General features: G+C 54.0%; 1 protein-coding gene across 1 annotated transcript in view; it reads right to left on the bottom strand.

The window, feature by feature from the left end:
- Positions 1-4,095: 4,095 nt before the first annotated feature.
- GCAT (glycine C-acetyltransferase) overlaps positions 4,096-13,251 on the bottom strand; it is a 9,941-nt gene continuing 785 nt past the window's right edge. The window contains exons 2-9 of the mRNA XM_023222121.1: positions 11,471-11,601; positions 8,379-8,480; positions 7,756-7,902; positions 6,032-6,186; positions 5,813-5,895; positions 5,478-5,649; positions 4,995-5,116; positions 4,096-4,427 (exon numbers count right to left, since the gene is read on the bottom strand). Coding sequence (XP_023077889.1) covers positions 4,276-4,427; positions 4,995-5,116; positions 5,478-5,649; positions 5,813-5,895; positions 6,032-6,186; positions 7,756-7,902; positions 8,379-8,480; positions 11,471-11,601 — 1,064 coding nt within the window. The 3' untranslated portion in view covers positions 4,096-4,275. The remainder of the gene's footprint in view (positions 4,428-4,994; positions 5,117-5,477; positions 5,650-5,812; positions 5,896-6,031; positions 6,187-7,755; positions 7,903-8,378; positions 8,481-11,470; positions 11,602-13,251) is intronic.

Below are 13,251 nucleotides of genomic sequence, written 5' to 3'. Positions count from 1 at the left end.
TATATATAAATAAAAAATATATATATTATTTATATATATATATAAAATATATATATATTATTTATATATATATATAAAATATATATATATTATGGCCCGGGGTGAAAAGGATAGACAAAAGGGGAGAGATTTGATGAGTGACCTGTTAGTAGCCTCTCATCTGCAAGAGCCAAAGAGGTGAATAGGTCTTGGTGAATGACTGTGTGATTCAGTCATGGAGTTCTGGCCTGAACTGCATGGAGAAGGAGGGACCACATGACCAAATGCCTCCAGAAGGTTAAGGAGGATAGCACCTGGGGAGCAAGGTACACTGGATTCAGCAACAAGGAGGCTGCTGGTAAACAGGTGTATTGAGGGCAAAAGGCAGTCTGCAGTGAGTTAAGGAAGGGAGGGGAGAGGTGGAGGGACTGAGTGTAGTGTTTTTAGAAGCTGAGGTTGGGTTGGGGAGCATCAAGGGGAAGTGCATAAGGGGAGAGAAGACAGTGTGAGGGGCACTGATGGAGCCAGTAGTTGCATTCCAGGATGGAGGAGCTGGGGTAGATGCTCAGAACTAGCTCCTTAAGGCTGGGCATGGTGGCTCATGTCCGTAATCCCAGCACTTTGGGAGGCCAAGGCAGGTGGATCACTTGAGGTCAGGAGTTCAAGACCAGTCTGGCCAACACATGGTGAAACCCGTCTCTACTAAAAATTAGCCAGGTGTGGTGGTGCACACCTGTAATCCCAGCTAGTTGGGAGGCTGAGGCAGGAGAACGGCTTGAACCCGGGAGGCGGAGGTTGCAGTGAGCAGAGATTGTGCCACTGCACTCCAGCCTGGGCAACAGAGCAAAACTGTGTCTCAAAAACAAACAAACAAAAAAGGAAAGAAAGACAGAAAGAAAGAAAAGAAAAAGAAAGAAAGAAAGAAACAAACAGAACAGAACTACCTCCTCAAAGGCCCTGGGGTTTTCACCAGGGCTCAGAGGTGCCTCTCTAAAGCCTGATGTCACCTTCTTCAGATGCAGAAAATCCTCAGTTTTTGGAAGCAGAGTCTCACGGAATTGAAACTGTTAGGAATCTGATCTAGACTTGCCAAACCTGAATTCGGAACCTTCAGAATTGAATAATTTTTTTTTTTTTTTTTTTTTTTTTGAGACAGAGTCTTGCTCTGTCGCCCAGGCTGGAGTGCAATGGCGTGGTCTCAGCTCATGGCAAGCTCCACCTCCCAGGTTCACACCATTCTTCCACCTCAGCCTCCTGAGTAGTTGAGACTACAGGAGTCCGCCACCAGCCCGGCTAATTTTTTGTTTATGTATTTTTAGTAGAGATGGGGTTTCACCGTGTTAGTCAGGATGGTCTCGATCTCCTGGCCTCGTGATCCGCCCCTCGGCCTCCCAAAGTGCTGGGATTACAGGCATGGGCCACCGCACCCAGCCAGAATTGAATTAATTCTGAATATAATTCAGAATAGAATTGCACAACTGAATTGTAGACTCTTATATGATCCCTGAATGGCGAAACTCAGCTTGGTGGCATTTTAGAACCTTTGACAGATCTGCAACCACTGAGTGAAAGTAATGCATTCTTAGACTCCCAGAAGCCTGGATGAATGTGCATGCCCGAACCCTGGAACGGGCTGGAAGGCATGTGAGATTCATGACTTTGCACTCCTGGCCTTTGGGAGCCCCCTGCCCACAAGGTCCTTCTTGGCCAGGGCAAAGAGCTCCCAGCAGCGGCAACGCTAAGCTGGTATGAGAGCGGAGGTGGAGGAAGGAGCAGGCAGCCATAAAGAGCACTACAGTGGGCCTAGACCTTGGGTGCGCCCAGTGCCACCTCCTCCATTCACTCCTACTGCCGCTTCTGGTAGCCGGCGGCCCTGAACGTCGTGCGCGACGCAGAGAACAAGGACATCGCGCCCTTGGAGCGGTCCCCAGAGCCTCTGATTCTGCAGAACGCGGACTTACAGCTGATCCACGGCCAGCCCTCCCGCCCCGCGTGGCCCTACAGCTTGTCGTGGGCGGCCGGCGACTACCCGTAGGCGCCCAAGCCGAAACACGTGCACCCAGAGGGGTTGCTGCGCCTCCTATGGACACCTTCTGGATGACTGCGGAGGAAGCGTGGCGGAGGACCCGGGCTGGTGCACCGGAACACGCTGATCTGCGGGTTGGCCGACGGCGTAGAGCGCTACCGCGGCCAGCTGGCCCAGGGGGTCGCCGCGCTGCCGATGCCCGCCCTGCCAGCCCGGCAGCTCAACACCAGCGGCGGTTCCCGGGAGCCACAGGGGCGGCGACGCACTTTCTGCCGTTTGTACCTCGCTTCGTGCCGCCTCACGTCGGTCTGGGTGAACCTGGGCCCTCTGTTCTGGCCCCGCTGGGTGCAGCACACCAACTGCCACACGTCACCCTGCGGCTGCCTGTTGCGCGTAGCATGACCTGCCGGCTAGCGCAGACCACGTTCATCAAGCTGCTGGCTTGGCACTACTGGTTGAGCCCTTGTGCACATACCCTGCAGCAGCGCACCTGGTGCTACGTGCCTTACCCGGTGGTGGCGGGCTGCAAATATTCCTGCCGCTAATGTGGCCACAGGTACCCCAGCCAGGCTGCCTTCCACCCTCACACCGCCCCCCCCCCCCCCCCCCCCCCCCCCCGCCCCCCCCCCGCCAGGCCCCCCCCCCCCCTCACACCGCCCCCCCCCCGCCCCCGCCAGCTCCTGGACCCCAGCAGCAAGGTCCTCCCGATTGCAGGCTTTCAGATCCCCGGAATCCCAGCTTTCAGATCCTGCAGGGTTGGGCTGGAACCCAACTCACATTGTTCATCGCAAGATAACGGGCAAATGGGCGGGCTGGAGGTGCCGGACGTCAGAGAGAGACGTAGGGCTAGTTTCATGTCGTTAATGATAAAGGGCCTTTTCATCCTCTGCCCCAAGCAAACTAAGAGCTTCCCAAGGCCACATCACGCTGAGGTTGGAGCTGCGGTGACTCAGACCCCACTCCCCACCACACAAGGGGTCCACAAGGCTGCCAGGGAGAGAGACCGCCCTCCTCCCGCAGGCCCCTCTAACAGGAGAGCGGCGAGCCATTGTGGGGCACAAGGGAGGATGGGGCCTTGGCAGCAGCAAATCACCCCTCCTGGCCTTGACTGCTGGGCAGCCCAAACAGCGGCGGCCCAAGGCCCCCAGTCTGGAGGGGCGGGGCGAGCTGGCGGCCGAGGCCCGTGCTCGCAGCACCCCCTGGCGGCTGATCATCGTAGGCCTTGGAATGAGCAAGATGGAAGGGCCCCAGATCTCAAGGCATAGTGGCAGGAGGACTGAGGCACATACAGGGACTGGGGTTTGCCCAAGGCCAGATTAACGCAGGGAAACAGTGGGCTTGAACACAGGGTTCCAGACTGTCCGGAGATTCCCCAGGGGTGATCCTCATTCTTTTCTTTGGGGCCTGAATCCTCTTCCCCTCTTTCCAAACATGGACACCCAGCCTCCTCCTATCTGGGCAGCGACAGGACATCTTCCAAAGGGGAGGAAGAAGCTAGACTCTAGACTCTGGGGCTGCAGAGTAGTGGACGGTGGCAGGGTAAAGGGACTGTGGGGCTAGGTCTCAGCGGCCCTCCACAGCAGCACAGAAGCTACCGGAGACAAATGGTGGCCCGTGCCTATCTCCCAAAGGCCTGGGTCCCATCTTTTTTTTTTTTGAAATGGACTTATGCTCTTGTTGCCCAGGCTGGAGTGCAATGGCGTGATCTTGGCTCACTGCAACTTCCACCTCCCGGGTTCAAGCGATTCTCCTGCCTCAGCCTCCTGAGTAGCTGGGATTACAGGCGTGCACCTCCATGCCCCGCTAATTTCATATTTTTAGTAGAGACAGGGTTTCTCCATGTTGGTCAGGCTGGTCTCGAACTCCTGACCCCAGGTGATTCGCCCACCTTGGCCTCCCAAAGTGCTGGGATTACAGGGGTGAGCCACCACACCCAGCCACTGGGTCCCATCTTAATCTAGGGAAAAGGTGAGTGGAGATCTGGAGATCTGCAGTCCTCGGGAGCCTCCCCTCAGAGCCCTGGCTCCTGTAGGATTCTTCAACCGGCCACAGGACTGGGCCTGCCCAGACACAGTAAAGCAGACCAGAGCGTCACAGCCAATGTTCAAACTGTTGTTTCACATTCTCACAGCCCTCAGCGCAGGCCACGTCCCAGCCCAGCTCTGGGACTTTGGTTCAGGGCTCAGAGCCTCTGCTCTGGGCTGATCGAAAACCTCCTTTGACCCTGTGGCAGTAGGTGGACCTTGGCTCTGCTCGTCCCTACCCAGAGCTCAGGGCAGTGCCCCGTGCAGTTGCCCCACTTCCACGAAGGCCTCCACACAGCGGTCAATGTCTTCCTCACTGTGCACTGCTGAGATCTGTACCCGGATCCGGGCCTTGCCCTTGGGGACCACGGGGTAGCTGAACCCGATGACAAAGATGCCTGGGAGGATAGAAAGCAAGGGCGTGCCAGAACCAACAGGCTTGGGGGCAGAACACAGAGGGCAAGGGAACCACCCCAAGTCTCAGATTCGGGACTGCCTCATGGCCTGGGATATACTTTTTTTTGGTTGTTGGAGACGGAGTCTTACTCTGTTGCCCAGGCTGAAGTGCAGTGGCATGATCTCGGCTCACTGCAAGCTCCGCCTCCCGGGTTCACACCATTCTCCTGCCTCAGCCTCCCGAGTAGCTGGGACTACAGGCGCCCACCACCACGCCCGGCTAATTTTTTTGTATTTTTAGTAGAGACGATGTTTCACCGTGTTAGCCAGGATGGTCCCGATCTCTTGACCTTGTGATCTGCCCGCCTCGGCCTTCCAAAGTGCTGGGATTACAGGCGTGAGCCACCACACCTGGCCTGCCTGCAGTTTTCAAGCTTGGACAGACAGGTGGCCTAAGAGGCCGCAGTGTGGCCAGGGGCGGCAGGGAGAGGGGGTGGTTCATAGTCTATGGGTTTCCCTTTCTCTTCTCTCAGGACCCATCACCAGTTCTCTCGTCCCAGCACACTTACCTCTCTTCAGCATGTCATCCGCCATGCGAGAGGCCAGCCGGGCATCACCTAGCATCACAGGGCAGATGGGATGGCTGGCTCCCGAGATAGTGAAGCCAGCAGCTTCCATCTTACTACGGAACCTGTGGGTACAAGGTATCACAGGTAGCTAAGGGGCCGTGGAGTATTCACACCCGCTCCTCCCAGGGACCAGGCCTGAGGTCTGTGCAAGAAGGATCAACAAAGACAGTTACAAGTTCTAAGAGGCAGACGGGAGCCAGGCAGGGGGCAGGTAGAACAAAAAGGGAGGTGGAAAGACAGGATGGACAAGAGGGAGACACAGAAGCTAGAGGGGAGAGGCAGAGATAGAGAGGAGGGAAGGGAACAGGCAGAAGCAGACCTGGTGGGCACAGAGCTGTCTACGGGCCTGGGCAGACACATGAGGCTGGCTCTCACCATGTCCCCTGGCCCCCGAGCCTGCCCTATCCCTGCTGGTAGCCGCACCTCTGGGTCTTGGCAGCCATAGACTGGACAATGGTGTTACTCTCCATGAGTAGATCTAGGGCCTTGGAGGCGCAGCCAACAACAGCAGGTGGCAGACTGTTGGAGAAGAGGTAGGGCCGGGCGCGCTGTCGCAGCAGGGACACCAGAGGCCCAGGCCCTGTCGTGTAGCCCCCTGAGAAGAAGGGAAGAGGTGGGGGGAGGGGTTGGTCAGGGGCCAGAGCCTACCCCAACCCCCTCCTGAAAGTACAGTCCGTGCTGCCCTCCCCACTTCCCTGAGCCCCTACAGGGCCCTCCAAAAGGACAAGGGGATCCCAGGGACACAACCTTGTAGGTACCTGATGCTCCACCCAGGGCCTTCCCCAGGGTGGAGTTGATGATGGTGACCTGATCCATCACGCCCAGCAACTCATCTGTACCCCTGCAAGGGAAGCTGCCACTGCTGTCACTGCCTCCTGAGAGCCCAGGGATCATGGATCAGGCTGGGGACTGGCCTCCGCATTTCCCAGCCACCCTCAGAAGCCCCACCCCAGGCCTCAGGTGCCACATGGTCCCACCGTCCTGTGGGCCCCAGGAAGCCAGTGGCATGGCATTCATCCACAAAGACCAGGGCGCCATATCTAGAGGCAAGGTGGCAGATCTCCTGCAGGGGTGCGATGTCGCCATCCATGGAAAAGGCCCCATCGGTGGCCACCAGGCGCAGCCGATGCTTCTGCGGGAAAGACATGAACAGGTGGTGGGTGGTGGCAAGCTGGGCCAAACCACCCATGTCTTGTGCTGCTTGGAGCTCTGAGAGCTCATCCTGCCCAGTGCCCAGCACAGAAGTGAGCACAGAGGTGGGCACATAGGTACCACCATCTTGGGGGCTGGAACATCCTCTCCCTCATCTGTGCCTCTCAGCCTCACCCATCTCCACTGTGAACCCTGGGCAGTGAGAATGGGCTCAGTCTCCCTCTCCTGTGTAAGGTCCCAAAGGGCAGGCTGGGCTGGGACCAGGTCTTACCAACGTGTCCATTCTATCCTTATGCCTAGCAAGGGCCTGCCACACAGAAGGTGCTTGCTAAAACTTAAGGCAGGCCAGGCACCGTGGCTCACACCTGTAATCCCAGCACTTTGGGAGCTTAGGGGTTCGAGACCAGCCTGGGCAACATAGTGAGACTGTGTTTCTACTAAAAATTTTAAAAACTGGCTGGGTATGGTGGCTCATGCCTGTAACTTTGGGATCCCAGGAGTTCAAGACTAGCCTGAGCATTATAGTGAAACCCTGTCTCAAAAACAAACAGACCAGGCGTGGTGGCTAACACCTATAATCTCAACACTTTGGGAGGCTGAGGCAGGCAGATCACCTTAGGTCAAGAGTTCAAAACCAGCCTGGCCAACGTGGTTAAACCCCATCTCTACTAAAAATACAAAATTAGCTGAGCACAGTGGTGGGCGCCTGTAATCCCAGCTACTCCAGAGGCTGAGGCAGGAGAATCAATTGAACCCGGGAGGCAGAGGTTGCACTGAGCTGAGATCGCACCATTGCACTCCAGCCTGGGCAAAAAGGGTGAAACTCCATCTAAAAAACAAACAAATAAAAAACTGGGTGGGTGGGCACCTGTAGTCCCAGCTACTCAGGAAACTGAGGTGGGACGATCGCTTGAGTCCAGAAGGTTGAGGCTGCGGTGAGCTACGATTGCACCATTGCAATACAGCCTGGGCAACAGAGTGAGTGAGACTCTGTCACACACATACACACACACGCACACAAAGACACACAAAGGGAAAAACCTCAAGGCATCACGGTACAATAAAATAATGCTCTGGTGTCAGGCACAGTGGCTCATTCCTATAATCCCAGCATTTTGGGAGGCCAAGTAGGGTGGATCAACCGAGGTCAGGAGTTCAAGATCAGCCTGGACAACATGATGAAACCCCGTCTTTACCAAGAATACAAAAATTAGCCAGGCAGGGTGGCAGACGCCTGTAGTCCCAGCTACTTGGGAAGCTGAGGCAGGAGAATCACTTGAACCTAGGAGGTGGAGGTTGCAGTGAGCCGAGATCGCACCACTATACTCCAGCCTTGGCGATAGAGCTATACTCCAACCTTGGCGACAGAGTGAAACTCTGTCTCAAAAAAAAAAGAAAGAAAGAATAATGCTCTGGGTCTGAGAGATTTGTGTTCAAATCTGCTGTTTCAAACTTTCAGGCTATCTGTCTGTGAGTGAGGAGTTGGCCTCTCTAAGCCTCACTTCCTTCCCCAGATGGAGGCTGAGTGTGGGCCCAGGTGTGGCCCCACCTGGGCCTCCTGCAGCTTGGCTTCTAGGTCGGCCATGTCCAGGTGGCGATAGCGGTACTTGTGGGCCTTGCACAGGCGGATGCCGTCGATGATGGAGGCATGGTTCAGCTCATCCGACAGGACTGCGTCCTCCGGGGTCAGCAGGGCCTGGAGGGAGGCAGTGAGCATAGACCCATCACTCAACCACCCTAGGCTTCTCCCTCGACCAGGACTCCCGCAAATCAAAAAACTGTACTGCCAGCCAGGCCGTTCCTCTGGGTAGAGAGGCAAGGCGTCCTGTGCTTCCATCTGGGCCCCCGTGCCCCAGTGCCGGGCTGGACCAGCGCCCTGCTCTAGTAAGAGGAGGTGAGAATATATTTGGTGAGTACCAGGCCCCCACCTCCCCCAGCCTCCCAGATGATGTAGCTTATCCCCCACAGTCTCTGGAACTCAGGCTCCTTGCAAGCCCCAGGATTCCTCCTGGAGAACCTACCTGGCCCAACCTTGACCTCCAGAAGAAGTGGGCTCTGGAGCCTCTAGGCATGGCACTGAATCCTGCTAGGTTCTCCCGACTGCCCGCCCCCAAGCCTTCCCCAGCCTAACAGGCCCCATCAACCCTCACCCACAGGACAGCTTCCACACACCTCAAAGAGACCGGCGTTGGCGTCAAAACAGCTGGGATAGAGGATGGCATCCTCCCGCTGGTGGAAGCGGGCTATTTTTGCTTCTAGATTCTTGTGGATGCTCTAAAGAAAATGAGTGAGACACATGTTGATGCCTGTGCGGTCATGTGGGACAAGTCCGAGGGGTCAGAGGCTTGGAGGACCACAGAGACCTAACCCAGAAAGCCTGCAGCCTCAGCCTCCTTACTTTCGGCCACACATGGGTTATCCCAGAGCTGCCAGGAATCTGGCAGACAGTTCCCATTGAGGAACTGGGGACCTGTTAGGTTCCCTTCCTGGGCAGACTTTGGTTTTACAATAGCGGTCTAAGGGTGGAATTACGGGAACTCATGGAGAAGGAAGATGTGTCTTCCTAACACCACACTGAGTGTCTTTTTTGGTTGCCTAATGGCAAAGAAAAAGATCACAGAGGTAATTCCGGATTCATCTGGGCCTCTAATTTGTAGATTTGAAAGCTGTTGGGTGTGGGTGAGGGCTTTGCTGGGAAGTGACTGGATGTGAGTCAGGAGTTCTGCCTCTGACATTCTTTTCTCTCTCACCTTTCTGAGAGGGCAGTTAATGATAATCACAAGTAGGAGCACAGACTCACTCTCTCTTTTTTTTTGGCAAATGAGACAGGGATTCTCTGTCACTCAGGCTGGAGTGCAGTAGTGAGATCATAGCTTACTGTAGCCTTGAACTCCTGGGCTCAAGTGATCCTCCCATCTAAGCTCCCCTCCCTAGTAGCTGGGACTACAGGTGCGCACCACCACACTCAGCTAATTAAAAACTTTTTTTTAAGCCGGGTGCAGTGGCTCAAGCCTGTAATCCCAGCACTTTGGGAGGCCGAGACGGGCGGATCACGAGATCAGGAGATCGAGACCATCCTGGCTAACATGGTGAAACCCCGTCTCTACTAAAAAAATACAAAAAACTAGCCGGGCGAGGTGGCAGGCGCCTGTGGTCCCAGGTGCTCAGGAGGCTGAGGCAGGAGAATGGCGTAAACCCGGGAGGCGGAGCTTGCCGTGAGCTGAGATCCGGCCACTACACTCCAGCCTGGGCGACACAGCAGGACTCCGTCTCAAAAAAACAAAAACAAAACAAAACAAAAAAAAAATTTTTTTTTTTTTTTTAGAGAGAGGCTCTTGCTATGTTGCCCAGACTGGTCTCAAACTCCAGGCATCAAGTGATCCTTCTGCTTTGGGCTTCAAAAGTATTGAGATTACAGGTATGAGCCACCATGCCCAGCCAGCATGGACTCTTGAGCCAGGGTTCAAATCCCACCACAATAGACTGTGTGCCTCTGGGCAAGTCACTTAACTTCCCTGGACCTCAGTGTCCTCATCTCAATAGGAGGAATAAGAATAGCACCTATCGCCGGGCGCGGTGGCTCAAGCCTGTAATCCCAGCACTTTGGGAGGCCGAGACGGGCGGATCACGAGGTCAGGAGATCGAGACCATCCTGGCTAATACGGTGAAACCCCGTCTCTACTAAAAAATACAAAAAACTAGCCGGGTGAGGTGGCGGGCGCCTGTAGTCCCAGCTACTCGGGAGGCTGAGACAGGAGAATGCCCTGAACCCGGGAGGCGGAGCTTGCAGTGAGCTGAGATCCGGCCACTGCACTCCAGCCTGGGTGGCAGAGCAAGACACCGTCTCGAAAAAAAAAAAAAAGAATAGCACCTATCACTTAGGATTAATGAGTTAATACCTGTAATGTTCTTCCTTTATTTTTTTTGAGGCAGAGTTTCACCCAGGCTGGAGTGTGGTGGCACCATCATGGCTCACTGCAACCCCTGCCTACTGGGTTCAAGTGGGCAAGTCCAGCTAATTTTTGTATTTTTAGCAGAGACAGGTTTCCCCATGTTGGCCAGGCTGGTCTTGAACTCCTGACCTAAAGTAATCCACCCACCTCAGCCTCCCAAAGTGCCTGGATTACAGGCATAAGCCACCACGCCTGGCCAATAGTTGTAATTTTCTTAAAAGAATTCTTGGTACATAATTAGTACTATTTAAGTTTCATACTTATATAAATTTATTTTGTAACATTTGGAAAATAAATAATAGCCAACATTCATTGAGCACTACTACGTGCCAGGCTGTTCCATGCTTTTTTTTTTTTTTTTTTTTTTGAGACGGAGTCTTGCTCTGTCGCTTACAGTGAGCTGAGATCACACCACTGCACTCCAGCCTGGGCAACAGAGCGAGACTCCGTCTTAAAAAAAAAAAAAAAGGTCAGGTCTGAGGAACTCTGTTTTGCAGGTGGGAAAAACGAATGCTCAAAAAGGCAGTTTCCACTTTGGGAGGCCAAGGTGGAGGAGGAAATCACTTGAGGCCAGGAGTTCAAGACCAGCCTGGCCAATATGGTGAAACCCCATCTCTACTAAAAATACAAAAATTAGGCCAGGTGCGGTGGCTCACACCTGTAATCCCAGCACTTTGGGAGGCCGAGGTAGGCGGATCACGAGGTCAGGAGCTAGAGACCATTCTGGCTAACACAGTGAAACCCTGTCTCTACTAAAAATACAAAAAATCAGCTGGGCGTGGTAGTGGGCGCCTGTAGTCCCAGCTACTCAGGAGGCTGAGGCAGAAGAATGGCGTGAACCCGGGAGGTGGAGCTTGCAATGAGCCGAGATCACGCCACTGCACTCCAGCCTGGGCGACAGAGTGAGACTCCGTCTCAAAAAAAAAAAAAAAAAAAAAAAATTAGCTGGGTGTGGCAGCACGCCTGTAATTGCAGCTGCTTGGGAGGCTGAGGCACGACACAAGAATCACTTGAGTCTGGGAGGTGAAGGTTACGGCAAGTCAAGATTGTGCCACTGCACTCCAGCCTGGGTGACAGAGCAAGACTCTGTCTCAAAAAGAAAAAAATATATATACATATATATATAAAGTTTCTTGGCCAAAGCTTTTCAGCAAAACAGAGGTCTGCACTCAGCCTTTCTGCTGCACAGCTCTGGGGCCAACAGTGGGCCCAGGGCTGTGGATGAGCTGAGCTGGCTAAACCAGCCCTGCTGACTGTGGGAAGCAGGCAGCTGGGGTCAGTCCCCACAACCCCCCACCACTCACTGTGTACCTGGGTTCCACAGATGAAGCGGACAGAGCTGAGGCCAGCTCCAAACTCCTCCAGAGCCTGCAGACCTGCCTGGATCACCTTGGGGTGGCTGCTCAGGCCCAGGTAGTTGTTGGCACAGAAGTTAAGGATTCCTGAGGTGAAGGAGAGGAGATGGATACAGCAGCTCAGGTGGGGCAAGGAAGGGCCTGGAAAGATGACAGTGCCAGGCCCTGGGGAAATGTTCCAGAAAGGAAACAGACCTGGATTCACCGTTGAAGAGGCACCAAATTCAACAGCTACAGAGGGAGGGTCAGCGCTACACATCTTGAAGAGGGAGAAGTTTAAACTCTTTTTTTTTTTTTTTTTTTTTGAGGCAGGGTCTAGTTCTGTTGCCCAGGTTAGAGTACAGTGGTGCAATCATGGCTTACTGCAGCCCCAACCCCCCAGGCTCAAGCAATCCTCCCAACCAACCGCCTGAGCAGCTGGGACTGCAAGTGCGTGCCACCATGCCCAACTAAATATTTTTATTTTTTGTAGAGATGGGGCCTTATTATGTTGCCCTTGCTGGTCTTGAACTTCTAGCCTCAAGCAATCCTCCTGCCTTGACCTCCCAAAGTGCTGAGATTTCAGGCACAAGCCACTGTGCCTAGCCTAAACTCTGGCTTTGAATCACATTCTACCCAAGGAGGAACTCAACCCTTCCTCACAGGCTTCTCCTGTGCCTGAAGACCACCACTAACTTCTTATCTGACCCCTTGGTTTCCTTGTGGGTTAAAGAAGAGGTCTGGGTCAGATGACTGCTGCAGTCCTGGAACTCCACAGTTTACTTTGCTGCCTGGTACAGAATCACTTCCCCAAAGGTGGGTGCCTGAGATACCAGTCCCTGAATTCTAAAGACCAGAGTGAACACAGCTGACCTTGGGAGCAAACACGCCAGAGGGGAAAGTTCACACAGCCTGGGAAAGGCAAAAACAGAATGAGAACTTGGGTCTCCTAATTTCCCATCTTTTGACTGGCTCTAAGCTTCCCCTGAGAGAGAGAAGGGATTATCTGGGACCTCTATTTTACAAATGAGTACAACAGCACCAAGGGTTCTATGCCTATTTCCTGGCAGAAGGCAGCTTTGGGAGCCTGTTGATGATCACCACTCACCTGAGGCCTGATACGAATAAGTCAAGCAGTAACCACTGGTTAGAATGAAATGAAGGAGAGCTGGGAGTGGTGGCTCACGTCTGTAATCTCAACACTTTGGGAGGACGAGGCGGGCGGATCACTTGAGGTCAAGAGTTCTAGACCAGCCTGGCCAACATGGTGAAACCCAGTCTCTACTAAAAATACAAAAATCAGCCAAGTGTGCTGGCACTTGCCTGTAGTCCCAGCTACTTGGGAGGCTGAGGCATGAAAATCGCCCGAACGCAGGAGGCAGAGGTTGCAGTGAACCGAGATCTCGCCACTGCCCTCCAGCCTGAGCGACAGAGCAAGACCAGATTGCTTGCTATGAGTTTGGCTAGGAAGCTGTCCTCTCTGGCCAGTTAGGCAATGTTCCAGCTCCAATATTCCAGCGCTGCCTGCAGCTAGTTGGGGGCTTTTGGGCAAGCCATTTCACATCTGTGGATTTCAGCCTCTTCATTTGTAAAATGGAATTAGTCATCCCTGCGTTTAGAAGTTAGCAGGAGTAGGCCGGGCGCGGTGGCTCAAGCCTGTAATCCCAGCACTTTGGGAGGCTGAGACGGGCGGATCACGAGGTCAGGAGATGGAGACCATCCTGGCTAACATGGTGAAACCCTGTCTCTACTAAAAAA

Source organism: Piliocolobus tephrosceles, chromosome 19 (genome assembly GCF_002776525.5).
Source record: "Piliocolobus tephrosceles isolate RC106 chromosome 19, ASM277652v3, whole genome shotgun sequence".
In the NCBI taxonomy this organism is placed as follows: domain Eukaryota; kingdom Metazoa; phylum Chordata; class Mammalia; order Primates; family Cercopithecidae; genus Piliocolobus; species Piliocolobus tephrosceles.
Note: the sequence above shows the minus strand (reverse complement) of the source record. Positions and strands in the feature narration are given on the sequence as shown.